At 44.9% G+C, this 25,279-nt stretch overlaps 1 protein-coding gene across 2 annotated transcripts in view; it reads right to left on the bottom strand.

Moving 5' to 3' along the window:
• The window catches only part of CTSO (cathepsin O), a 320,201-nt gene extending 296,265 nt beyond the window's left edge, over window positions 1-23,936 (bottom strand). Inside the window, exon 1 of one of the 2 annotated variants that reach the window (XM_069631324.1) lies at window positions 23,433-23,936. In XM_069631324.1, the coding sequence (XP_069487425.1) occupies window positions 23,433-23,711 (279 nt within the window). In that variant the 5' untranslated portion in view covers window positions 23,712-23,936. The remainder of the gene's footprint in view (window positions 1-23,432) is intronic. The other variant, XM_069631325.1, reaches the window with a different exon arrangement.
• Between the last annotated feature and the right edge of the window lie 1,343 nt (window positions 23,937-25,279).

Here is a 25,279-nt window from a genome sequence, read left to right on the forward strand (position 1 = left end):
ACAACAATTCCAACGGACCCTGGCATGACTCCAGTGTTTGTGAAGCAATAACGCTTGCCTCTCGCATCAATGGAGTCCCTTAATTAAATAATTAAGAACCTCGAGTCCCGTGGGATAATCCGTCCAGTCCACAGCACCTTCAATAATCCGGTGCTGGGGATTTTGAAGCCAAACGGCCAGTGGAGACTCTGCGCCGACCTTAGGGGCTCAACAAACGTGTCCATACTTCCCGATGGCCTCTTCCCTACATTGACCAAGGGCTGGCCCAGATCCAGGGGTCACAGGTATTCACTGCAATAGACCTGACCAATGGATACTGGACTGTACCTGTCAGTAGGGAGGATGAACACAAACTGGCCTTTACCTTCAGGGGGCAGCAGTACACATGGGCCCGGACTCCCTTCGGATACATCAACTCCGGCAATGAATTTCACATTTTTCTACATAAGGCCATGCCCGACCTGGGTGACAGGGGTAATCTGGCCTATGTAGATCATGTTTTCATCAAAAGCTCAACTGTGGAGGAACACATCACAGAGATCTGCTATGTTCTGACACAGTTGAGGGCCGCCAGAGCAAAACTCTCCTTTCAAAAGGCACAGTGGTGTAGAACCTGTGTCATTTTCTTGGGGCATGAGATTACTCCTCAGGGTCTCTGTCCCCAGGAAAAGAAAGTGGAAGCACTCCAGAAATTGAAAGACCCCACAACTCTGCGGGAACTAAGGAGCCTCCTTGGATTGACTATTAAAGTAGAAAGTTCATTGAGGACTACGCAGCAATCACAAGACCCCTGATTCATCTTTTGAAGGGGGGGTCAAGTGGAGTGGGGTCCAGAACAAGCCGAGGCAGTAACAACTCAAACGAAGCCTCTCACAAGCGCCTTGCCTAGCTTACCCTGTCAGAAACAAGGAGTTCTTCTTGGAGACAGGGTTCTCAAATACATGCTTGACTGCGGTATTTTACTAAAAGCATGACATGGTCAATAAAGTACTCTCCTATGCGAGCAAAACTTTATCCTCTGTGGAGGAAAAATTCAACAATTGTGAGAAGGCACTCCTGGCAACGGTGTGGGCGTTGAAGAATTACTGCCCATTTATCCAGGGGGAACACATCATAGTGGAGACTCCACACCAGCCTCTGCAATATCTCCAAAGTGACAAAATCCAGGCCGGAAATGTGAGTAACTCCCGAATATTTCCTGGATTCTGTCAATGCAAGGCTTTCCTGTGGAGGTCAGATAGGGCCAAAACAAGAAGATTCCCCTCGCGCAAGGTCTGGCTGACTTGCATGATTGTGCCAGAGAAAACTGTCTCGAGGCCGAAAGTCTAAAAATCAAGGACAACATGGAGGCATACCTCAATTCCCCACACAAAATCTTTGAAGAAGACACGTGTGAGGGAATGCCCACTGTCTATGTGGATGGATGCTCCTACCATGTTGACAACAACAGGGAAAAAGAACTTGTGGCCGGCGTAGGGTATGCATGGGTGAATGCGGCCCCAGAACCCTCCGCTGGGTACAAGACTGGTTCCCGAAGTAGTCAAGTGGCAGAGTTGTTGGCTGTGCATCAAGCCATCCTCACTGCTGTCCAACATCAACTCCACGAACTGGTCATAATCACAGATTCGGATTATGTACGGAACGGGATCGTGGAGCACCTGGTTAACAGGAAGAACCAAAGGCATTCTATGTGCCAATAATAAACCCTTGAAACCTGGGAAATTAATTCAAAACATTGATGATCTGGTCACCTCGAATGGGATGACCATCTACTGGAAAAAGATCAAGGGTCATTCTAAAGTAGAGGGACCAGACAAAACTGGAAATGACCTAGCTGAGCAGCTGGCCAAAACCGGAGCCATCCAAGGGGATAAACTTGAGATTGAGTCCCTGTTGGGGGAAATCCAGGTCACTGCTATCACTAGGTCCCAGACAAATGCTCACAATGAACTCTCAACTGCACAATGGAGTAAGGATACCCCAGATGCCGATTTGATTACGGCTCAAAAAGGCGATCCAATAATTGGTAAGTTTTATCAACACATTGAGGACCCTGAGAACTTTCCCTTGACGGATACCGATTACATAGGGAAAGAGGACCTCAGAGTGTTGATGAAATGTCCAAAAATGTTCCGAATCCAAGACGGTTTGTTGGTGAGGAGATCCCTAGCTGGCCATGATCAGTGGGTGGTCTCTACCTCATTCCGAAGCCTGATGTTAAGTCACACCCATGATGCGGACACAGCCGGTCATAGGGGGTTTCATACAACACTTGAAATCCTAAGAGAGGTTGCATACCGGCCACACATGATGCAGTACCACGACCAATACTTGAAGGGGTGTCTTGTGTCTGCACAGTTTCAGCCAACATCCCTCACACACCGTGCACCTCTCCAAAAGAGGGGGATGACACTGCCATGGTAAGATTTGCAAGTCGATTTTATCGGGCCCGCGATTCGCTCTTCTAGGGGAAACAAGTACATGTTGACCGTGACATGCTTGTTTACTAAGTGGGTGAAATGTCTCCTGGCCCCAAACTGCAAGGCAGAAACAGCAGCTGCCCTGATGATCAACCACATCTTCTCACGTTTTGGACTACCCCAAAGGATCAAGTCAGACCGAGGTAGCCACTTTCCTAGCGAAGTAATGACAAAGATGTGGGAGATAATAATAATAAAATAATAATAATTTGGCATTTATATAGCGCTACGAACCCTTAGGTATCTGAGCGCTGCTTATTATTACCCACGGTGTGTGGTGCTCATTTATCGACCTCGGAAGGATGAAATGCTGAGTTTGGCGCTGCCGGGATTCGAACCTGCGTTCGCAGGCTCTGCACTGATGTCAAAGCGAGCGCTCTACTCGGGGTCAAAAGGAAATTACACATTGCCTACCGGCTAGCCTCTAGTGGTGTAGTAGAGAGATACAACAAGAAAATTGTGAGCATATTAAAAAAGTTTGTGGCAGATTCTGGGCCAAGTTGAGATATTCGATTACCTCTTTTCCTAATGGCCATCAGATCTACCCCTTCATCTGCAACTAAAATGTCACAGTTTGAGCTGATGACTGGACACAGTATGATGCTTCCCCAGCATCTGCTCTACAGAACCCAAGAGCAGACATTAATCAGTGCCTCCACATCTCATGAGTATGTTGAAAATCTAAGAAAACACCTTCAACATGCTTTTGCCTATGCTCAGCGAAATCTAGAAAGATCTGCAGACAGCATGAAGACCCACTATGACTTAAAGACTACTAGAAAAGAATACCATGTAGGAGATCGGGTCTACTTATACAATTTCCAAAGGAACCAGGCCAAACAGTGCACATTTTTGCCTACCTGGAGGAGTCCTTTTGAAATTGTAGTCAAAATCTCACCAGTCGCCTACAAAATCCGCATCCCCAAAGGCAGTTTGGCAGAGGGGGAAGATAAGTGGGTCCATATTAACCAACTTAAGTGTTGCCATCCTAAGCACACTCTGCAGCAACTGGAGGAGTCTTCTGGAACCCCAGAGGGGGTCACTCCAGCTCCCTAGAATTCCAACTATAAAATATTCCATCTACATATTCAATAAATTGATAAGAGAAAATGTGTCCTGATTTGTCAAAATGTATGTGTCCGCCCCACTATAGTGGTGGGGAAATGTCGACAAATATGTTTTTGCTTTGTCATCCTAGACTAGGAACACATGGAGACTACAACCAAGGAGGACCACCCAGGGACCGGAAGGAAAGATCCAAGGGGCCCGAGGTATCGCTCCATACTCACATCAGGACTGGGAGAGGAAAACTGGTTGATCCACCCCTGATGGGAGATGCTGAAGAAGTTTGCCATTTGTACCAAAGGAAAAGTGAAGAAGTTTGCCACTCGAACCAAAAGAAAAGCTGATGAATTGCCATTTGAACCAAAAGAAAAGAAACTGATCATCCCAGTCTTGCAACTTTCCATTGATGAGATGAATGCCAAATCGCGAAGGGGGGTTTGTGGGAGGTGCTGACCGACTAGGCTCTGCCCTGCAACATCACTATGTGCTGCTTTCATCAAAAACAACAGAACGGCCACCAAAAAGCCCTATGCGCATTAAAAATCTCTGAGAAGTGCGCAGGGAAACCAGAAAATTAGGCTGCCAAACCTATTTTGTCTGTGTCTGTGGTAAAACAGGAGACCACACTGCCAAAACCTGTCATTGGGCTGCCCACAGAGTGAAATGGAACTACCGTAAAAGGCAGTGCTGCATTGCCAGGAAAACCCAGAAGTTCTCTAAAATCAGTTTTCCTTGGCTGTTGAAATTACAAAATAATGGTTTCTGACACCAGAAAAGATCCAACATCCTTCTTGGGTGAACCATCACCTTATTTAAGGATTCCCCATAAGCACAATGTCAGGAGAAGCACAGTTCATCACAAGAAAATCCATATTCAAAAAGTTGCTTGCCTGGGAAAACATGGCAGATATGGGCGCAGTACCACCGCCTGCCTGTGTCAAAGCTGTCATTTACTTATACTGGCAGTTTAAAACTTGTGTCTTAAAATCAAATTGTGGAATAGAAGAGACTTGCCATCAAAAGCAATATAGGTTGCTACTGGACTGAAAGGGAATGTAAATTCGGGTGTCAACAGAAACTAACTGCCAGCAGGAAGAGGCCAGGAGTGCTCTGAACCCAGCCAAACCTTGGGGGCGGGACCAGACAGATGTGCATCTTAAACCACAAGAAAATATCTTTTTGAAAAAGACTCAGAACTGTGCAAAATTTGGAAAAATCTGTAAATAAATGGGTTGTTAACATGAAAATTCTGCTCACAGTTTGAAACTACTCTGAACTCTGTGCGATGTTCAGAGACAGGACTACCGAAATTTTGATGTTGTGGCAATTGTGATAATGCTAGAACTATGAAACTTCACAGGATTATGTCCTGATGTCATGCACATATATGTAGAAAAATGTGTACAGATCTGACACTGGATAACCAACCAAAAGTGCGAAAAACGTTCAAATTTGAACCAAAGCTCTCACTAAGATGGGACTCGAGCGGATACTTGCTCTATTAAATCTGTGATGTGAATATGTATTGCTAGCAAGTTGGTGATGTTGTAAATATGATGTATGTTAAAAAGTAGATTTACTGTACAGAAACAAAGGGGAGGTACTCCCTGGATTGTAAAATACTGCATCATCATGAAACCATGTGTTTCTTCTCAAATCAGAAGAGAGGACAGACCTTAACCAATAGGATTCCTAGAGGGTGTGCTTAGTATGATTCAGCCTACCCACCCCTTTGTGAAATACATAAATAGAACTGGTTAGGATCTAGAGGGACACAGATTCACCCATCAACTCATTTACTGGCAAAAGCACTCTGCAGGAGAACCCAGATCCAAGACTCCAGAACTTTGAAAGGAGAGAAGGCCCAATTCCAAAGCTGAACCCTTCTCAGCTTGGCCTTTTAAAATCTTGAAACCTGATTTTACCCCCAGACTTCCAAGGGAGACACCAAAAATTGAACAGCATGGCTGTGCTGTTTCTGCTTTCTTGCCAAGACCTCTTGCTAGAACCCAGCGATCCAAACCAGTAGAGCAGAGCTGTAACCTGATAGCTGCAACCCAGAACCAACCCGTCAGATCCAGTCCAGAGGCCGTGCAGTGTCCAGAGTGCCGTGCAGAGTGCAGAATCCGGGTGCCCTGAATCCTGTCCAGTGGGCTAGCAGAATTCCAGTCCAGAACCCTTTGACCAGATCCTGACGGGCCTATTCCAAACCATAGTTGTGAGTATCTATAGCAAAAGTGAAAAGTTTGCCATGAATTTACGTTTGGCTCAATTTCATCACGTGTAAAACAGCTATTCTTTGAAATTGACCTCAGAATTCAGTTTTCTATCTGCTAGTTATTCAATCATCATTGCTAGTGTTTACCTGAAACTATACAAAGCGGCTCCCACCAGTTTTGAATCCAATTCCGAAAATTAAATCAATTTTTCAGTGTTTTTCCCCATTTATTCAAAACCACATTCAAAAGCATTTGACCTGTTTGAAATCATTCCTGTTTCTCTCTATGCTTGCTGGGGGGGGGGAATTGGGATTGAAACTGTATTTGTTGAGCGTGCATTTCCTGAAACCTGTGTTCTCCCCTTCCATCTCTATATTGCATATTGGGGGGGAATTGAGTAGTGTGCACGGGGAAAGAGTAACATTGCATTTGACTGAACCCACACAAAGTTTTATTCTGTGCTGCATGATTTTTCTTATCCATACTCCTTCTGATTAAAGAGATTGTCTATTATAACATCACCCATTGGTGATTATTGTATAAATATTAATAGTGTGATATATATATATTGTTCAAATCCAGAAAATAAATCTTTTAACTTTGCAAAACAACCTGCTTCTTGGTTCAGTGAGACCGGGGGGGATTCAAAGAGAGGGGCGTTATATAAGGGTACATCATTCAGAAATAAAAGAACTTATAGACACAAGTATATAATTAAGGGTTCCAGATGTGCATCACACGCTAGGCATTCATTTAGGTGGAGTGCTGGGTTGAAATCACTTATGTATATCATATGTGGGATCCGAGACATAAAAAGCTATCGCCAACAAGTGGCTTTCCACCCATTAGGAAAAAGGCAATCCAGATAAGCACCACAGAGTTTATGCCAAAGGACCATTGGATGTGGTTAAGTAGGATGGAATTATTATCAGTGTCAATGACAACTGATAAATCCAAAAAAAAGAAGATGGTGGGAATGTTTTTTATCCAGGGTGTGGAGCTGTTCTCCCCTTATGTACAGGAGTACAGCTAGTGTGCCTCAGGTAGGCAGGAACTCAAGTATGGATTGTGAAGGAGCTTGTTAACTTTTGTGTATTCCATCAGTTGTTGCGTGGTTGCTTTTGACAAGAGTGGAGTGTCCACAATTGGGTAGTAGTTAGCTGGTTTACAGAGATTATTCGTTTTAGTGGAGTGTGATGCGGGTGTCCTTGAGAGGGGAAGGGAAAACACCAGAAGACAAGAAACTATTAACTAAGGCAGGAAATGAGGGGGATAAAGTGGGGATGGTATCTTTAAAGGTTTTAGCAGTTGTCAGGAAACAGTGTGTCATCAAATATAGGCCACATTCTTTATATCGAAAAGCATACAGAGGAAACCCTAGACATTTCTCAGAGAGCTTGAATGTACATACAAATATCAACTAGGTAAGGATGGTGTGACAAAGGCCCCTGCCTGATAATGTGTAGTTCCAGCAGGGTGAAGAAGGATTTCGCCCCATGGTAGCAAATGTTGTGCCTAAGGATAGTATATTAAGTATCCCTTGGTCACCTCGACTAAGGGACAGCAACAGAGAAAGCCAGAGCAAAACTGACCATTTAAATTTAAATTCACCTCAACGGTGCATCCTGGCTAGAATAAGAACCTTGGCTCACACTCTTCCAGTGGCCTGGTGACCAAGTACCTATTGCCCTTTCCCCCTTTCGAGTAACCACAATAGCAATGCATCTAGCAATTTGGAGCTCCTAGCAGAATACAAACTAAACTGAGCAAACAATCACAGTCCCACACTAGAGCCCATTTGGAAATCAGTGGACCTTCCCAGATTCTTCCCAGATCTCACTCATAGGCTGACCCAGGTTCCCAGAGTCATCTGGTGCAGTCCATACAGCAGGTTTGTGAATGACCACTGGGGCTCTAATAGTGTCAGAAGCTTTCACTCTGTAAGCAGAGAAGCAACAAGAGAAGTGGAAGAGATTAAAGTCTTAGTTGCACACCAAGAATCCTTACAGAACACTGTGGCAGATTTAAAATGAAAGATGGAGGACCAGCCATTTTTAGGAATTGGTACACCTATCTCCTGCTTTAGTGAGAACGGATGAAACCTGAGAACACACTATACCAGTACCTCACCAATTGGAGATCATTGGTGCAAACCCACACACTCACGAGCCCAAAAGGAGAGCCTGCAGGGATATAAAGCCTGGCATCTCTGACAAACAGAGTGGGTGTTTGTGGAAGACGTTTGGTGGGAGTTTGCAAAGTCAGAATGACATGGTGCAGGAGTTTGGAGACATGGTTGGAGCTAAGCGGCGGAAGGAGGTGGCAGACAAAGATCAGGAAGGGATGGAGGAACATCATGGGGAAATGAAAGGAGAAGATAGGGAGAGGTGGGGTACCCCAGGCAGGTGGAGAATAGGAGGAGTTGGAATTAGAAGAGAATCAGGCCATTGACAAACATTAGAAGGCAGAGGTAAACGAATAACAGAAGAAGGTTGATGAACATAAGAAAGAGGAGGAATTAGCGTGTATATAAACATCCTAGGAAGATGTATGGTGCCATTTGGGACCAAGAAAGGGGCTAGCAGAAAGACATTGATCTAAAGGATTTGAATCGATCATGGAAGCAGAAACAAGTATGTGGTTGAATGTTGACGAGGATCAGATTAGCTACTGAGAAGTGTAAAGGTCATTAAGCAGAATGAGGTTGGAAATTAGGCCCTACTCGCAGCCTAGAGTGGTGGGAGAGGAACAGATTATTTATTTTCTCCCAACTGAGCCTTGCTGAGAAATCCAACTCATGCCAGCAATTGCTGGCAGACACTAGATGGTATCTACAGTAATGTTCTGAAGGTCAGAATAACCATAGAGAAGAAAGGCACAGAAAACCCTTGAGCATGAGACAGAGAAGAGATCAGAGAGACTGAAAGACAAATGGAGTGGGAATCCTTTAGGCCCTGGATTGGAGAGTCTGGAAGGACCAGAGGAAGCAGGGCGCTGGAAACCATCAAGCTCAAGACTGATCCATTATTGAAAGTTAAGGTGGCGCGGTTTGTGCGTGGAAGAGAATTGTTGCAAATAAACACATTGAAATCCATCCTGGCAGACAGACCCTTTAAGCGTCCACTTCGCCAAATGTTAATGATCATTGACCAGGATGCACTCTATCATTAGGATCAATTCAAACATCAGTTTATTTTGGGAATTACAAAGTGTTCCAAATGCAATGTTTACCAGTTCTTGTTAAGTCGAAGTCCTGACCTCTAACTCTGGCTTAAAGCAACCAAATAAATGAAAAGAAAGGGTGCAAGGTGATCCTAATGAAACAAAGCATTCCAAATAAAATGGGTCTCATGATTTGTCCCATAGTATCATTCTGTCAGTAAAGTCCTAGGCTACAATATTACTAGTTTTCTGAGGGTACACATTTGTAGCTATAGTACAGTAGGGATGCCTACTCCCAGGCTACAAGTTTAAAGTGGAGACAGTTGGTTGCTTCTGTATTTAGTGTTGTATTGGAGCTGGCCTCTCCATTGAAAAGAGAGCAACCACAAAGTGTATTTTAGGAAGCAACCTATTGATAACTCCAGCGGCACAGTTGGCTAAATTCATGCAGTTGCCAATAACTGAGACAAATTGAGCTTTGGTGAAGGGTCTGCCTTAGAAAAGTGTAGAGGAGCAGGTGGATGCATTTGCCCTCGGTCCTGCACCCTCACCGCCATCATACTGGAATAGCAGGAAAAGGGCTATATGTGGGACATCATTTATTGTTCCTATTCTGCATTGAGTGAATGAGAGACGCTATGCACTCAGACAGCAATGTAGAATGTACCCTCGCACTGAAAGTGTGGAAGGATGCAACATGGAAGAATGTCAGCACGCAACTATGGACATCATGGAACATTAGAGTGAAATCTGGCGAGGGCAGAGTGATGTCATAAAGGGGATACATAAAACATGCTGAAACGATATGAAAATACTTAAGAGAAACAATGCAACTAAAGCACGAAGAGAAATATGTACCTAAGGCTAAATTAATCGTGAATACAAAGAAGATGAAGTAACTTACTGGCCGATAATTGTAAATGGGCAGTAACACAAGGTAGAAAGGAAACATATAGATGCTTTCTATATAGGAATATATATAATGTGGTAAGGACGGCCATGATAGGAACATTGATGCTGGGTCATGTCAAATTCAACCAAGCTACCTCAGAGACAAAACAAGGCTGCATAATCAGGAGAGGCTGGACCTCTCTGTGTGCAGAACAATAGGAAGGATATGTTGGCCTAGGATCAAGAGTGCTATTTTAAGGAATAATTGCAAGGCATAAGGGGAGTTAAACTAGGATAAGCTACGATCGAAGGGCACATTTCTCTTAGATTAAAGAAGAAAACATCTGCAACGGCCAAAGTATTGGACAATTAAAGTGTATAAACTCTATGCAAGGTAGAGTGACCAAGTCGCTAGAGGCTAAGAGGATAACATCACCCTACATAATTGAATCAAATAGCAGTACATAGAAGGTAGATATGGACAGATTTGTTTTCTCTTCACATGTGACTCAGAAGTCAAAAACAAGGGCTATTCATTAGAGCCTCAAACGAAGATAGTGCATGCTCACACTCCCTTGAATGTTCCAGAACAGTGAGCAGTCTGCAAGGTCAACCACAAACAGAAGACTTCTTATGGCCGACCTATGAGAGATGATGGACTTATTGGGAAAACAGGGAGTAGTCTGATGGGATGCAAACACCTAAGTTTTGTTTACGTATGTGCTGTTAAAGTGCCAAAAGTCCAAGGTTGGGATAGCATGCCAACAAATCAGTGGGTCTAAGGGGCAACCTAACATACAATGTTGCTTAGGCCAAACCACTGCTATTTTATCCGCTATAATCAGTACTATACGTATTTAGAGGTAGTTCAAGGCGTGTCCTAAAGACAAGGGGTAGCCAATGATGTATTCATTTGTATATGTTCTATACGTAGATATGTTCCCTTAACCAATCCCTTCCCTCAAAGGGTTTATAATTTGCCACGTAAAATGACATCATAGCTGATGCATATAGGGGTATGAGACATTTATCTAATCAAGCTACTGTGTGCATGCATCAGTCAGATGCCTGTCAGTTCTCCCTGCATTATTAAGTGAGAATAAAGCAGTACTTTGACATATTTATTTAGTCTGTCCGATTATTTGGTCTGAGATCAATATTTGTAATTCCATCTAGCACAAAAGACACTTCAAGGTGCTAGAGCACACAAGTTTTAATGGCCATAAGTTGTCCTGGCTACTCCAGTTGGATAATATTGAAACTAACGTGCTTCAACATTTGGGGGGTCAACACAATTTTGCAAGGAATCATAGTGGGCATTCATTGGACTCCATTTTCCAAGTTTAAAAGGTTAAAATGCTTCAGGTTCTCTTATATGGTGCTGAAATATGGAGACATAAACATATGTCAAGATTAAAGAAAATTGAAGGGATGTGCATATAGACACTTGTGAAATGCCCCTGCAGCCTGCTGGCTGAGTACCTATAAATGGAGCTGAATCTTTTAAGCATAATTTCACAACAGGAATTATACTTTATGACCCTTTACTGGAAATGAGTGAATAGCCCGGATATTGCCTTCTAATAATCATCTATAGTGTAATTAATATAAACTCTAGTGGTTTTGCTGTGTTCCCCTTTGAGGGCCTTGGTTGATGAAGCCAGTTTAATGTGTCAAACATGTAATTGCTCCCACACTTCTATCATTGCCACGATTGATCTACTCTGTGGATCAGGAACAAATTGAAACTGACTGAGCCTCTGAATCTCCTAGTGGAGAGTTTCATGTACTGTGCATTAAGTGATCTACATATCCTCTTTATTTGATGCATTTTCCAAATAATTGGGTAGTGTTTAAATATCTACAACTCAAATCCAATTTGGTAAACTCTGTAGAGATTATGGGTACTCGGTCGGGCCTGAATAACAGTTTACAAGCATGCAGACTGTGCGGCGGAATAATGCCTGTGACTACTAAGCATCTCATGATGATCAAATGTGAGAGTTTAGTCATGATACGGACACGCACGATAAGGGCAATAGGTAATCGCACTGACAATTATTCCCCCAACTTGATTTGGAAAACATTACACTTGCAAAATTATTTTGGTGACTTTGTATCACATGACTAAGATGTGGTGTTATATCAATGACATTTTGGGCTATAGATTACAATAAATAGGCAGCTATCACAAAAGCAAACTTAGAAACTTAGTGGGACATTCCTTCTTACCTTGTGGAGTGTTGGGAGAGCTTGGTTGCATGTCCTGTATATTTTATGTAATGGGGCGAGCTTGAGGTGAATTGCAGCAATACTTGATAAAATGTCCTTGCTATCGTAGAAGACAAGACTTTGAGATTTCTAATGTATCTGTGGCCAACAAAAGAACTTTTGGAAGCATGTAAGGAAAAAAGCTTCCGAGAATATAGTTGTAGATTGTGTAAAGGTGACCTACCTCAAGTCAAGTAAGAAGCAAATGGCTAAACAAGTTTTTTTATGCAATATACGACAAGAACAATAAAGGACTGCTGGGCTGAGCTATTGTCGGGAAACAGTATTTCACTAACACTTGCCCTCTTTGCATTTCTGAAAGAAGTATTTTTAAAGCTAGAGGAACTAGGTCTTATCTTGAGTGAATACAGTTAATACCCACCCTCTATACAGAAAGTGTTTGTATCTTATAACCTGTAAATTGTGGTTCCCTTTTCTTTTTCGTTTCTCCCTTATCTCCTTTCTTGCTTCCATTTGTAAATTGATTTAATTTCTGTTTTATCACTTCTTTTACTAGCCAGAGTGCGATATTGGCTCTGCTTTTTTTAATGAACTGATAACTTCTTGATTACTATTGAGGAGACTTTTATGTTTCATTCTTATTTAATGCTCTATGTTCTAATTGCTTAAGGTTTTGATAACCAAATGCAAATAAAAAATTAAAAAATAAAAATAATGTTTTTTCCTTTTACAATATTGTATTTTTAGATCTTTTAATTGTATTGCTCATATATCTATGCTCTATAGAAAGCCTTGAATGTCTATTATATGTTAAAAATTAAATACATAAAACACAAACATACTTCAAATCAATGATTGGAGGGAAGGAATCACAAGGCGGATGAAGAGAACCAACAACACTATTTCTCAGAATTCGTTTTGAGAAACTGGAAAAGCACTTTATTGGTCTGGCCAAGCCACTTGGGCAATTGGGATGTTTAGATGTTCCCATCCCAGGGAAGTGTCTCAGCCCTCAGTAACCACTCTTCAACCCTTCCCCAGTCAAAGAGGTTACCCATAGATGGCCGAAAGTTAAAGGTGACATTCCAGTTAAGTTTCCTCATCCTCATTTTTTTTAAAGTTCTTTAAAAGGGACGCTATGGTTGCAGCGCAAAAACAAGATATTGCCAAAACATGCATCCATTATGACTTCAAAAGCAACCATAACTCTGCCATTTCCATAGAGGGGTCCATTAAGGAGTTTGTAGAACTCAGCGAAGAGGCGGGGCTACATACGGCCCAATATGTCATGTACATTAGATTGGCGCGGATGATTAGGAACACCTGGCCAGAGACAGTTTTGATAGAAGAACCAGATGCAGTGTTGGGAGCAATATATGATATATCCGAAGGCGGGCATGAGATCTCGAGATTGTATGAGATGGTGATGGCTAAGGTTGGGAAAGAATTAACACATCTGAGACTGGACTGGGAGGCGGAAGTGGGGGCCCCAATGGAGGATGGGGTGTGGGAGCGTGCCCTGGGCTATCACAAAAAAGTGTATAGAAATGCCAGATTAAAACAAATACAGCTGTATGTAACGCATAGGGCATACATGACCCCCTTGAGGATATCCAAGTTCCGAAACACTGGAAGACAAGCGTGTCCCAAATGTAACTTAGAAAACGCTGACATGACACATATGTTTTGGCCGTGCCCGATCATTGGGTGTTTTTGGGGAGAAGTGGCGCAGAAACTGGCTGATAAGGGGGTTACTCTTGTTATAGACACGGCCTGGGCCTGCTTAATGGGCGGGTTCCCCAGGCCACGGAAACTCAAGCATATTGAGAAACTGAGAAATCTGGCATATGTGCTTGCAAAACGTAGGATTGCCATGGGGTGGAAGAAATGCAACAAGCCTAAGGTGGATGTATGGTGGAAGGACTTGCAGAAATGGGCGGAGGCTGAAATGGTGGCATGGCAAGAAGCGAGTAGCCTGGCTGGAGAAGGGGAGGTGGGCACCCTGTTGGCTTGGAAATCGCTAATAGCAGAATTGTTTGGAGTAATATCAGATCCAACAGACTCCGAAGAGAACGAAACCCGGCCGCATGTGCCAGACATTGAATGAGATTGACAAATAGGCTCATGGGGGGAGGGAGGGGTTATGGGAGCAGTGATTAAGATAAATTGATGTGTAATGGAACTATTATGATTATGCTGCTTGTTTGGTTTGTGTTGTTTTGTTTGTATAAAATCAATAAAAGAAATTAAAATAAATTTTAAAAAAACTCCATTTCCACGACTCTTTAGTTTTGTTCAAAATGTTTTCACAATAGGATTTCACAATGACCACCAACTCATTTCCACGCTTAGCATGGCATGCTTGTAGTATTTGTGTTTATTGTGTTTGTATAGCGCTTTACTCGAAAGCGCTTCACATTATAACAAGATACATAGAAGATTATAACAGTAGAAGCAATTATAAAACATGAGTCAGACCAACAAAACAGTGACTAGAGCAATTAGCCTGTAAAGAAAACTACAGGTGAGTGTAAGAGGAGAGGAAGTAGGTAGGGAGAAGTAAGTAGGGGAGAGACATGTGGGAGAGAGAAAGAGAGGTTTCAGGGTGGGGAATGGAGAAGAAGAGATTTCAAGGAAGCATGGAAGGAGGAAAGGGTGGGGATGGAACGGATAGAGAGAGGTAGGGAGTTCCAATGTAGGGGGGCTAGGAGCTGAAAGGAGTGAAAGCGAGAAGAGGCACATGGGGGCAGGGAACAGAGAGTAGGAAGAGGTCAGCAGAATGGAGGGAGCAGGAAGGGGTGTAGAATGATAGGAGAGAGGAGAGATAAGGGGGAGCAAGGTCATGAAGAGATTTAAAGACAAGACAGAGGAAATTAAATTTGAGTTGGGAATGAAAGGGAAGCCAGCCAAGGTAAGAGAGTGAGGAGGAAATTGATTCATGAGGAGCAAGTATACAGAGGGTACGGATAGCTGAGTGGTAGAGGGATTTGAGGGGGGCGAGATGAGAGCCAGGGAGTCCAAAGAGAATAGAAGAGCAAATGAAGAGGCGAGAGAAGACGAGGGAGGAGATTAAAGATTTAGTGGCATGGAAGGTGAGAGAGGAGCGCACTTTACGAATGTTAAAGAGGTGGTAGTGACACGCACGAGAGGTAAGGGAGATATGGTGGGAAAAGGAGAGGGAGTCTCAAAGTGGATGCCTAGATTGCGAGCGTGGTCGGAGATGGGGAGATTAGAGGGAAGAAAGTAGTGAATAAAAGAAAGAAGAGAGGGAGGGTGAAGAGTGTTGGAGGGAAAGAATAGGACTTCGGTCTTATCAGTGTTGAGAGAGAGAAAATGGGAAGACATCAGTTTTAATGGTGTCTACTTTTCGTAGATACAGCTCTGCATGGTCCTAAATACAGACCTGTAATCCTGCAAAACTACAAGGGCAATCAGCGAGAATCCATCACACCTGCTAAATGATTACTTAATTACAGCTGATTCAACTGAGACTATAGATGATGTGCTTTTTCCAGGATCAAAAGGAGCATCAGTGGGTGCAGGCCGACTAACAACGCCCCACTAAAGGCAGTAAAAAACATTATCTGAGAGCTTTCCAGAAACTAGACATGTTCTGATAAGTATTAAAAATTGCTGCTTTAACTAGGTGGTTAACGTAAATCAAGAAAGCGTATTCAGACTTGAAAACAAAGTAAACAAACGATAACTACTGATGCAATACTCTACGACAGCTAGCAATATTCAAAGGTCATTGGCATTGCACACCACTTCTTTGTATGTACAATACATCACACAAGGTCAACGAACAGATCACTCATTAACTCTGCCACAAGAAGCTGGATATGCATGAGAGATGACGTGATATAGGACCGGGTCAGTTCTAGGCTTTGCAAGGCCGTTGCAGGATAAGCAGTGCAGGAACCCCTAATTCACCTAGGTACTGACATCACAGAAACTATGTGACAGGGAGTGGCACAACACGTAGGTTCACGAGGGGATCATTGGAAGTTACATTTGCCATGAGTAAGCCAACTGACAGAAACATTGAAGTACTTGAATGGTGCGGTTATTCTTATACATTATCTGATAGGGCCAAATACCATGAGTGTGGCTTTTCTGAGCTGCGGAGAGTGTGCAATCAGTCACTTCCAGGGATTTTAATTGCAGCAAATATGGCACAGTAAAATACAATCATACAAAATACAAATATCTGTCCATGATCAGACACTTAGTTAAGTGGTATTTGTATTTTGTTTATTTATGTAGCGTGCCTGGCCCAAAGGCATCTGGGCGGATTTCTTACAAGTTACAGAAGCATGAAGTACAACGGACATAAAGCAAGATACATTTCGAAAATGTACAAGATAATTACAAAATATTTAAAAGGTGTTAGAAGACAAAGCAAGTCCTAGCCAGAGCAGTGTAAAATCAAAGTGTTATGGGTGGCAAGTGGCAGCTTTAGGAGTCTTGGTCCTAAAGCCACACTTTGGCTTTTCTCTTGAAGTAATGGAAGGAAGATTCAGATCTGAGTGGGTTGGGTAGCGAATTCCACAGCTTGGTGGTGAGGACCGGGAAACTAACACCCCCAGCTTTCTGAAGCTTGAACCATGCTAGTTGTTAGACAGAATTGCATGCAGTTCCCTCTGGGACCACCACATACAATTAGGGCTACAGGTGTAAGTAAAAACCAACCTTTGGTATAAGTCTGTACTACACAGTTTAGTGGTAGCAGGGCTGTGCAGTCAGGCTTATCTTAAAAGGGAAGGTGAGCAGTACAAGATATTACACAGAGGACTTACAATCACATTTGTTCAAGTAGACACTTATACTCAAGGATTCTTGGTAAAACACTTATTAATTTATTTACACATTCATTTATGAAACATTCACAAGTGTTAGGCAACTTAATTATATACACAGATATACTTCAGTACTAAACCAATACGTTTCTGAACAAGTTAGGCGCCCCTGAAGTGGGGGCAAAACGGCACTTCAGTAACTTTCAAAAGGAGTAAAAAGGCACAAGGTAGCAGAATAGATTACATATACTTGGTAGACAGTGCAAATAGTTTCAGTTCATCAGAATAGGTCAATTCAAGTCAATTGTCTCTGTGACAACCTGGGTATCACAGATCAGGGTCTGGCCTGGTTGACCTCTTTCCTTTATGATCGACCCTCCCACGTATAACTTGGGTCGTTCCTATCTTCTATCTCCCTCTCCACCTGTGGTGTTCCCTAGGGGCTAACCTCTGGCCCTGGCTTTTCAACCAATACCTGGTAACTCTCACCTAACATCTCATTCCTGACTATCTGACTGCTATTGAGGCATGGTGTACTGCTAACGATCTCTTCCTTAATGCCAGTAACACTGAGATCCTTCTCATTGGGACCTCAGCTCCCTCCTTTCCTCCCTCCCACTCTCTGGCCGCCCTCCATGGGCCCCCTTTTCTCACCATCTTGTGAGTCAAAAAACCTTGGTGTCATCTTTGTCTCCTCTCTCTCCTCTTCTCACATCACAGGATCTTGCCAAGGAGACCCACTTTCAGATGCACCTCTTCAGAGGCATTCTACCTTTCCTCACCTTCCCCCAGAAACTCAATGTCTCCAGCGCTCTGGTCCTCTCTCTTTGCTGCATTACTGCAACAGCCTCCTCCTCAATGTGCCTAATTCCCTCCTCCAACTTATCCAGAATAGAACTGTGAGACTTATCTTTGGCCTCAAGCCCAGGGCATTAATCTCTCCTGCCCTAAAATCTCTCCACTGGCTCCCGGTTGCTGCGAGGATCAAGTTTAAGACCCTCTGCATCATCCACAAGTCTTTCTGGGGCCTGGTACCCTGCTACATCCACCTCCCTCTCCCTAAATACCTCCCTGTTAGAGCCCTTCAGTCTTCTAGCTCCAACTCTCTGCAGATCAGATGCTTTTACAAGTAGAGTGCGCGGGGTAGATCTCCCTCTTCTGCAGAAGCCTCCCTCTGGAATGGCCCCCCTGCCCCTCTCAGACTTCTTAAGTTCCTGAAGCTTCTCAAGACCCTCCTTTTCTCCTCGCCCTTCTCTCTCCCCTGCTAATGTCCTCCTCTGTCACTCTGACTGGCTGCCTGGTTCGTTCTGATGCATACAGGGCACCAGGTCCTCCTCGCCCACCAGTCTACCCCAGCATCTCGGTCTTCCCTATCCCTCCCCGCCCACCTTCACCTGCACTTGCCCTACCAGGATCCCACACCCCTACACTAGCCTGGCTGGACCTGCACCCCTATTGGGCCCATCCAGCCCTGCCCTCACACTCAGCCTGTCGCCCTTCTGTCCCATACACTCTCTGCATTCCCCTGGCACTTGTCCACCTGTCCTCCCCTTAGCACTTGCCTAGCCCAGGGGCCCTCTTCTCCCCAACCCCCAGACCTTGCACGCTCTCCACTCCTACCAACGCTTGCTTCCTTCCTTTGTATTAGCGCATCCGGCTCTGACCGGCACTTCCCCCTCCACACCACTTCTTAGTACTGCAATTGCACGATCCAATGACACAAGGCCTAGTAGGACTGTTATTGTTCATTATTCTTCATCCCTGTCCGCTCCCCCCTTTTTGTCTTGTTGCATCTTGAAACATCACTTGCTGTATAGACGCATTATAAATACCCAATGAATAAAATATATATTTTGTCTGGTGTCTTTAACCATGCCCCAAATCCCCAAACATACCCCACCGACCTGGAAAGGAAAATACTATTTATTAATTAAGACATTTTTCAAATGCACCACCCCTACTCAGTACCACAAATAGAAAGCATTGTTTTAGCATCCCAAAGGTGTGTATGCAGTAGCACCTAGCAGCCCGCAGGGTGCTAATTGATGTAATCACTCCTTTTGTGTTTCACTGCCTTGCTGGAGCCAGAAGGTTAAACATTGGCTGACCCAAAAGGACCATTTTAAAGCAAAAGGTAGACACATCCCAGTCTCCCCTCACAGTGATTGCATACTATACTTTTGGGCTAGTCTTAGTTACTTAGGCCCTCCCAAAAAGCGGCATCTATGAATGCACAATAATGCAAACTGTGCTGTTATTGAAATGTTTATTTTCTGATAATGTATACCATTCACCGTTTACACAAACATCTTCCTTAAACAACAAAGAAAAGAAGGTATTTTTTTAAATAGGACATTTGTATGGTGGCTATACACAAGGGTTTCCAGGTGCCACAAGACAAGAGGGGGTGGGGGTGTGGGGGAGGCAAGGGAATAAGAACAAACCAAAAAACAGTTATATTGGCCTTGTGACAATCCGACCCTTCAAATGTTTGAGAAGGTGGTAAGTGCAGGGGGTGAATGGAGTAGAGGGAGAGTGCAGGTGTGGGTGCCCCGCAGGAAGGGGGCAGTGAAGTGCTGGGAGGCCAAGAAGGCAGTGCCAGGGGATAAAATGGGGAAAGGGAGGATGAGTGCAGTGAGCAAGGTGGACCAAGTTGAGTTAGTTCGAGAAAGGGAGCCGAGGGCAAGTGCTGGCGAAAGGATGCAGGGGGATGGTCTGGCCCCTGTATGACTCTGGATGGACCGGTCCCCAGTCATAGCGGCAGAGGGAGAGTTAGCATGTGAGCCGGAGAGAGAAGGAAGAGGTGAAAAGGAAAGTCTTGAGACGTTTCTGGAAGTTTAGGAGATATGGCTCAAGTTGGAGGGGGGAAAGAAGGCCATTCCAAAGGGAGGAACAAGCCACAGAAAGGGATCTACCTCCAACTCTCTGCTTGGAGAATCATTTGACCTGCAGAGAGTTGGAGTCAGAGGAGTGGAGGAATCTGGTTGGGAGGGAGAGCTGGGTGTGAAGAGGGCCCAGGCCCCAGATGGCCTTGTGGGTGATGCAGAGGGTCTTGAAGTTGATCCTTGCGGTCACCGAGAGCAAGTAGAGAGATTTTAGGGCAAGAGAGGTGCAGTGCCTGGGCTTGAGACCGAGGATAAGTCTTGCTGTCTTATTCTGGATTAGTTTGAGGGGGTGAAAGGAGGAAAGTGGCAGAATGAGGAAGAGGCTGTTGCAGTAGTCAACCCTAGAGAACCAGGGCTCTGAAGACATTGAGCTTCTGGGGGAAGATGAGGAAAGGTAGAATGCCCCTGAGAAGGTGGAGCTGAAAGTTGGACTTCGTGGCAAGGTCTGTGATGTGTAGGATGAAAGAGCGAGATTAGTCAATTATCCGAAGGTTTTTTGCCTCTCAAGTGGGTTAGGGGATGGGACCCAAGGAGTCTGGCCAGAGAGGGGGGGGGGCAAGGATAAGGTGTGCCATTGAGTAGTATCTCTGTTTTACTGGCATCAAGGCAGAGATCATTAGCAGAGCACCATGTCTGAATAGCAGTCAGGCAGTCAGGTATGAGGGAGGAGGAGGAGGTAGAAGATGGCAGCTTGAACGAGAGCTGTGTGCCATCTGCATAACACTGGAAATGAGTTGCAAAAGTGGAGATCAGGTAGGTCAGAAAGAATGGAATTAAGAATGGATATAAATATGTTTAAAAGTGTGCTTAGTTTACAAAGTATTTTTCTCATCTACTTAACTTTATTTATTAACAATGCAACTATTTGTCTCCAGCCTAATACTTTTCCAACTATTCGGTACACGCCTAGTATGAATACAGGTGTCCTGGGTACATTTTTAACCACAAAAAGGAGATGTCTTTGGGTGAAAAAAAAGGTGCAAAAATGACCTAACAAGTCTCTAGGGCCAAAGTGGGGCAAGAGGGCAGTTATGGGTGGACAGTAGCTCGTTTCGGGTGTTTGGCAGATCAATCGCATCGAACCAAGCTTTGAGCAGACATGCGAGCATATCGAGTTCAGATCAGGGACGGGGGATCGTGTGGGCCCCAAGCAGCAAGCAGATGTTGAGCAGGTTCAAATGCAGCAGCTCTGTGTGGCATGAAGGTGGCTTTCGACGAGGCAGGTCGGGGTGCTCAGCAGGGTCTCTTCGAAGTCAGCCGAGTTGGGTTGTAACTGCCAGGAAGGGTTGATTCGTGATGCTTCAGAGGTTTTTGTGTGCGGCAGCGATGGTCCAAATGGTGATCCTGTTGCTCCAATGTGTGGTTTGGCAAAGCAGCAGTTTCAAGGGGCAAGTCAGGTCGAGTGGTGGCATAAGCTAAGGTTGAAGTCAGCAAGGGACTCTCCAGCAGTTTGAGTTGAGTCCTGGTGTCCAGTGGTCGGTTCGAGCATAGCAGGTGATGGGCTCATCAAGGGCACGATGCACCATCGAGCGAACTCAATGTGCATGCAATTGTTTGAAGGCTCAGAGGAATGCCATAAAGTAGCACTGACGGGATCCCTCAGCGTCGAAGGCATTGAGCTCAGCTTTAATGGCGCCGAGTTTGGCTTCGATGGCAGTCAAACCAGTTTCGAGGAGGCGTAACGGAAAGCCTTAGCAGATCTGGTTCTCCAGATGCCGCGAGACCCAATTCATGGAGTTCAAGGAAAGAATAAGTCCATTCAGGGTCTGCTCTCCCAGCCCTGGGAGATCCTGGTGCAGAATGGCATGCCCTGGTCCACAGCACAAGTCACTCCAAACTGCCAAGTAAGTAGGTAGAGCTCTCCACTGCCTTGGACTACTCCTTCTTCACCTCAGTGGATGAGGGCATTGAAAGTACAACTCTCCCAAAAGAGGTCCAATGAATTCTTATCTTTTAAAGGTAAAAGCCACAGGTGATTGACCTTAAGCTAGCCTGTCATAGTGGTCCAATCCCTGTTCTTGAAAGAAGTGGACTTTGCCCTACTGACATAACACCCAAACGGCTTTGCTCTAGAGGAAGTGGAGGGGACAGGAAAGGGAGAGAGCAAGAGAGGTAGAGAGAAACCCCAGATGGTGGGGGTCTCCTGTCCTCACTAACATGTCCCTTCCCACCTCACTTGGATCAAATGCAGCACATACTACATACTACCTTTGACTGGGTTTTCTCCTTTGATGCTAGGGCCCAGGAGAGCTGCCTGTTGGGCGGCTGTCTCTGGAGAAGGGTGCTATCTACTCTCAAAAAGAGAACAAAGAAGAGGCATGGGCAGTCAAGTTCTGTCCTGCCATTTGGCAGGCCCAGCCTGTCTGGTCAGAAAACACACCATCTTCCACAGCTGAGCTAGTTCGGCCCAGCCTGTCTGGTCAGAATACACAACATCTTCCACAGCTGAGCTAGTTCACAGGAGCTGACATGTGTGATATCAAATAGAATGTGGCTGCAATGATCATGAGTAGCGCCATGCACCATGTCTTGCTTTACTTTAGACATAGTTTTTCTATAGAGTGTACCATGCCACCAGCCTGGGCTACTTATGATCATCATAGTATTGGTACAACTTAAATTCAGCTCCTGCGCGGCAGAGACTTGGCTGAGAGACAACTGTGACGTTTCAACCTGTTCCTTGCCCCTGAACGAGCAGGCATTGCACAACAGGATACTAATGCAGCAAGGCAGAGACACAAACTATACTTTTGCCATGGAGAATATGAAAGGCGAATCTGATCAGCAGATTACCCTTTCAGAGATGGAATTACCAGCACCATTTCATTAATTATTTAAAAAAGCCAGGGTGTTTACACCATTGCCAGATGGCAATCCATCACGCATGAATTATGTGATTTGTGTACTTCCCAAGTCTTGTCTACTCAACAGGGTATTATAGCTGGAAGGTTTTGAAATAATCATAACCACTGTAATTTTCTGAGAAATCCTCCATACCATTGTTTTTCAGCCTGCCATGTCATTTGAGAAGGTGAAAGCCCATATGCAAATCAGGCTTTGTCGCACAATAAAAGGGAACTGCATGAGGAACCAATTAAATATTTCAGCATCATCAGTGTGGTGTGACTTGGGTCAAACATCTGGGCCTAGCTGCCCCACTCGATGTGACATTTTCCAAACTGCCCAGTGTTAAGGCCAATTCAAACCCTTCCAGCCATCGGCCTGAAGTGCTGCTTTAATCACCACCCACGTCTTCTCATCTCAATACATACACATTCCTGGTAACTTCTAATCCGTTTACCCGACCTGTTTAATGGTGAGGTAACTGCCCTGCTGCTTCCAATCTGTTTCCTGTATAAGTGTACAGTCTGGGAAGCTGCCAATCTGTGGCCTGCGTCTCTGGGAGGTTTGTATGCCTTTTCCTTAAAATTCCGAATTTCGATTGTGCCATACAATTCTGCCCCAATAAAACATGTTTAATGCAAGCTCTCCTATTACGAAAACTAAAGGCGGAGATTTGTATGGTCTCTGCCTGCCACCACGTGGCCAAAACGTAAAGAACAAGCAAGAACTACGTTTGTGAATTGCATCCAGCCTGCTTCTCTCCCGCGGAACTGCCAACAATACTGACTTTGCCATAGTTCATTCACACACAAAAACAGAGGCATGCGCATACGTCATGCAGTAATGATTCAATACCAGGAAGCGCCGTTTTCTTTCCAGGTAATCGCTGCTGCCGGCGGGGGAGGACCCATGTTGTTCGTTCATTAATCGCATGAAGAGATCTTCGGCGTGTTCCTTTATCTTCTGCACATCGTGTTTTCGTTCTGTGTTGTTATACAGCGGGTTTTCGTGTTCGTGCTGCGCCCGCTCCCCCAATAGTGCTGATGCAACCGCAAGTGCGGGAAGCACACGTATTAGCAGTGAAAGCAGCATGAGGGTGAGTTGATCAGCAACAACCCCCTCCCTGGCAGTCATCGACCAGGTCTCTACCGCTCACACTGCAATGCGACCAGGGCCACCGAGCTCTTTCCAGCAGCTCCTACTAGGGCACAAGGTGCGGGCCTCTGATAGATCACGGACACAAAAGGGGTGAATGCCTAGAGGCGCCAGGGGCTCATCGTTTCCGAGTCCCCTGTTGTAGGCGTATTATCTTTGTACGCCATTCCATACTACACCAGACTCGGCACTCTCACAGAGCTTCAAACACCGCGAGAACATATTTCCCTTTTACTTTCGTTTCAATAACGTATTGTGTGCGAAGACAGGAGACCAGGCACGACGTGGGAGGGACTATTAACTGTAACTATTCTGTGGCGGGCCTTCTTGTGCCAGGCGTTTGTAGGCAGAATAAGTTATCTGTTGTGCCATGTGGCGATGCTTTCCTTCACATAGCGGTTTAACATTATACAGCACTATAAAACAAGGCCATGGGCTGAGCTAGTAAGGAGAACGAGGCATACGACTTTAAGACTAATCGATGCCATTGCAAGATAAAAACCTTACACTATTCAAGTGACAACATTTATGGCCCGGCTGTGTTTTAGGTGACCCTACTTCTGTCTCTTCTGAGCTAAATCTTGGTGGCTACCTAACCTTCATAAGCTTCTTGGAATACTTTCATAAATACAGGGGCCAATTCATAGAATTCAGCGCAGAAGTAGCACATGCACCTAGCGCAGAGAGTGAGTGTGCGCCACGCATGCGCCAGGCACAGCGCAAAACGGAATTTAGGTGCACCGCGTATTCATAGATTTCCCTAGCCATTTGCAGCCGTGGTGCAGCGAACATCCAGCAGCGCCATTTACTCCCCCAAGAACGCCCTTTGCGTCAGAAAAAGTTTCAGAAATCCCTAATACGGTGCAATGGACCACGCTAACCCTGGACCAGCATACAGCCCCCCCTACACCGTAATTGTGTGAAAAATGAGCGTACCTCTCTCGCGCCAGCTAAAATGCGTGAAAATCTCCCTGCGCACCCCCTTGAATACGCGTACCCTGCTTGCGGCAGCCAAAATGTGTGAAAATGTATCTGCGCACCCCCTTGAATACGCGTACCCTGCTTGCGGCAGCCAAAATGTGTGAAAATGTATCTGCGCACCCCCTTGAATACGCGTACCCTGCACGGCCACCCAAATCGCGTGAAAATCTCCTTGCGAACCCCCTTCAATACGCATACCCCGCTTGGACCAGCCAAATCAAGTGAAAAGTGCTGTGCATGTGGTGACAGGTGTCAGGTTGTCCCCCCTGTGGTGTGGGCTGCCTGCGGGGCATGGTCATGGGTGATGAGGGATCCCCTGTGGTGTGGGCTGCCTGCGGGGCATGGTCAGGGGTGATGGGTGGTCCCCTGTGGTGTGGGCTGCCTGTGGGGTATGGTGACGGGCTGCCTGTGGGGCATGGTCATGGGTGATGGGGGGATGCACATTTTGCATTTGCATTTCAGTTCAGTTCACATTCATTTATTTTTCGTTCTCATGGTTGCTTTGTGTTTGGTAGATTTGTGTTTTTTAATACATGTTCATCTGTTCAGATATTTGTGTTGTCTGC

Source organism: Ambystoma mexicanum, chromosome 6q (assembly GCF_040938575.1).
Source record: "Ambystoma mexicanum isolate Mex_15411 chromosome 6q, UKY_AmexF1_1, whole genome shotgun sequence".
Classification (NCBI taxonomy): domain Eukaryota; kingdom Metazoa; phylum Chordata; class Amphibia; order Caudata; family Ambystomatidae; genus Ambystoma; species Ambystoma mexicanum.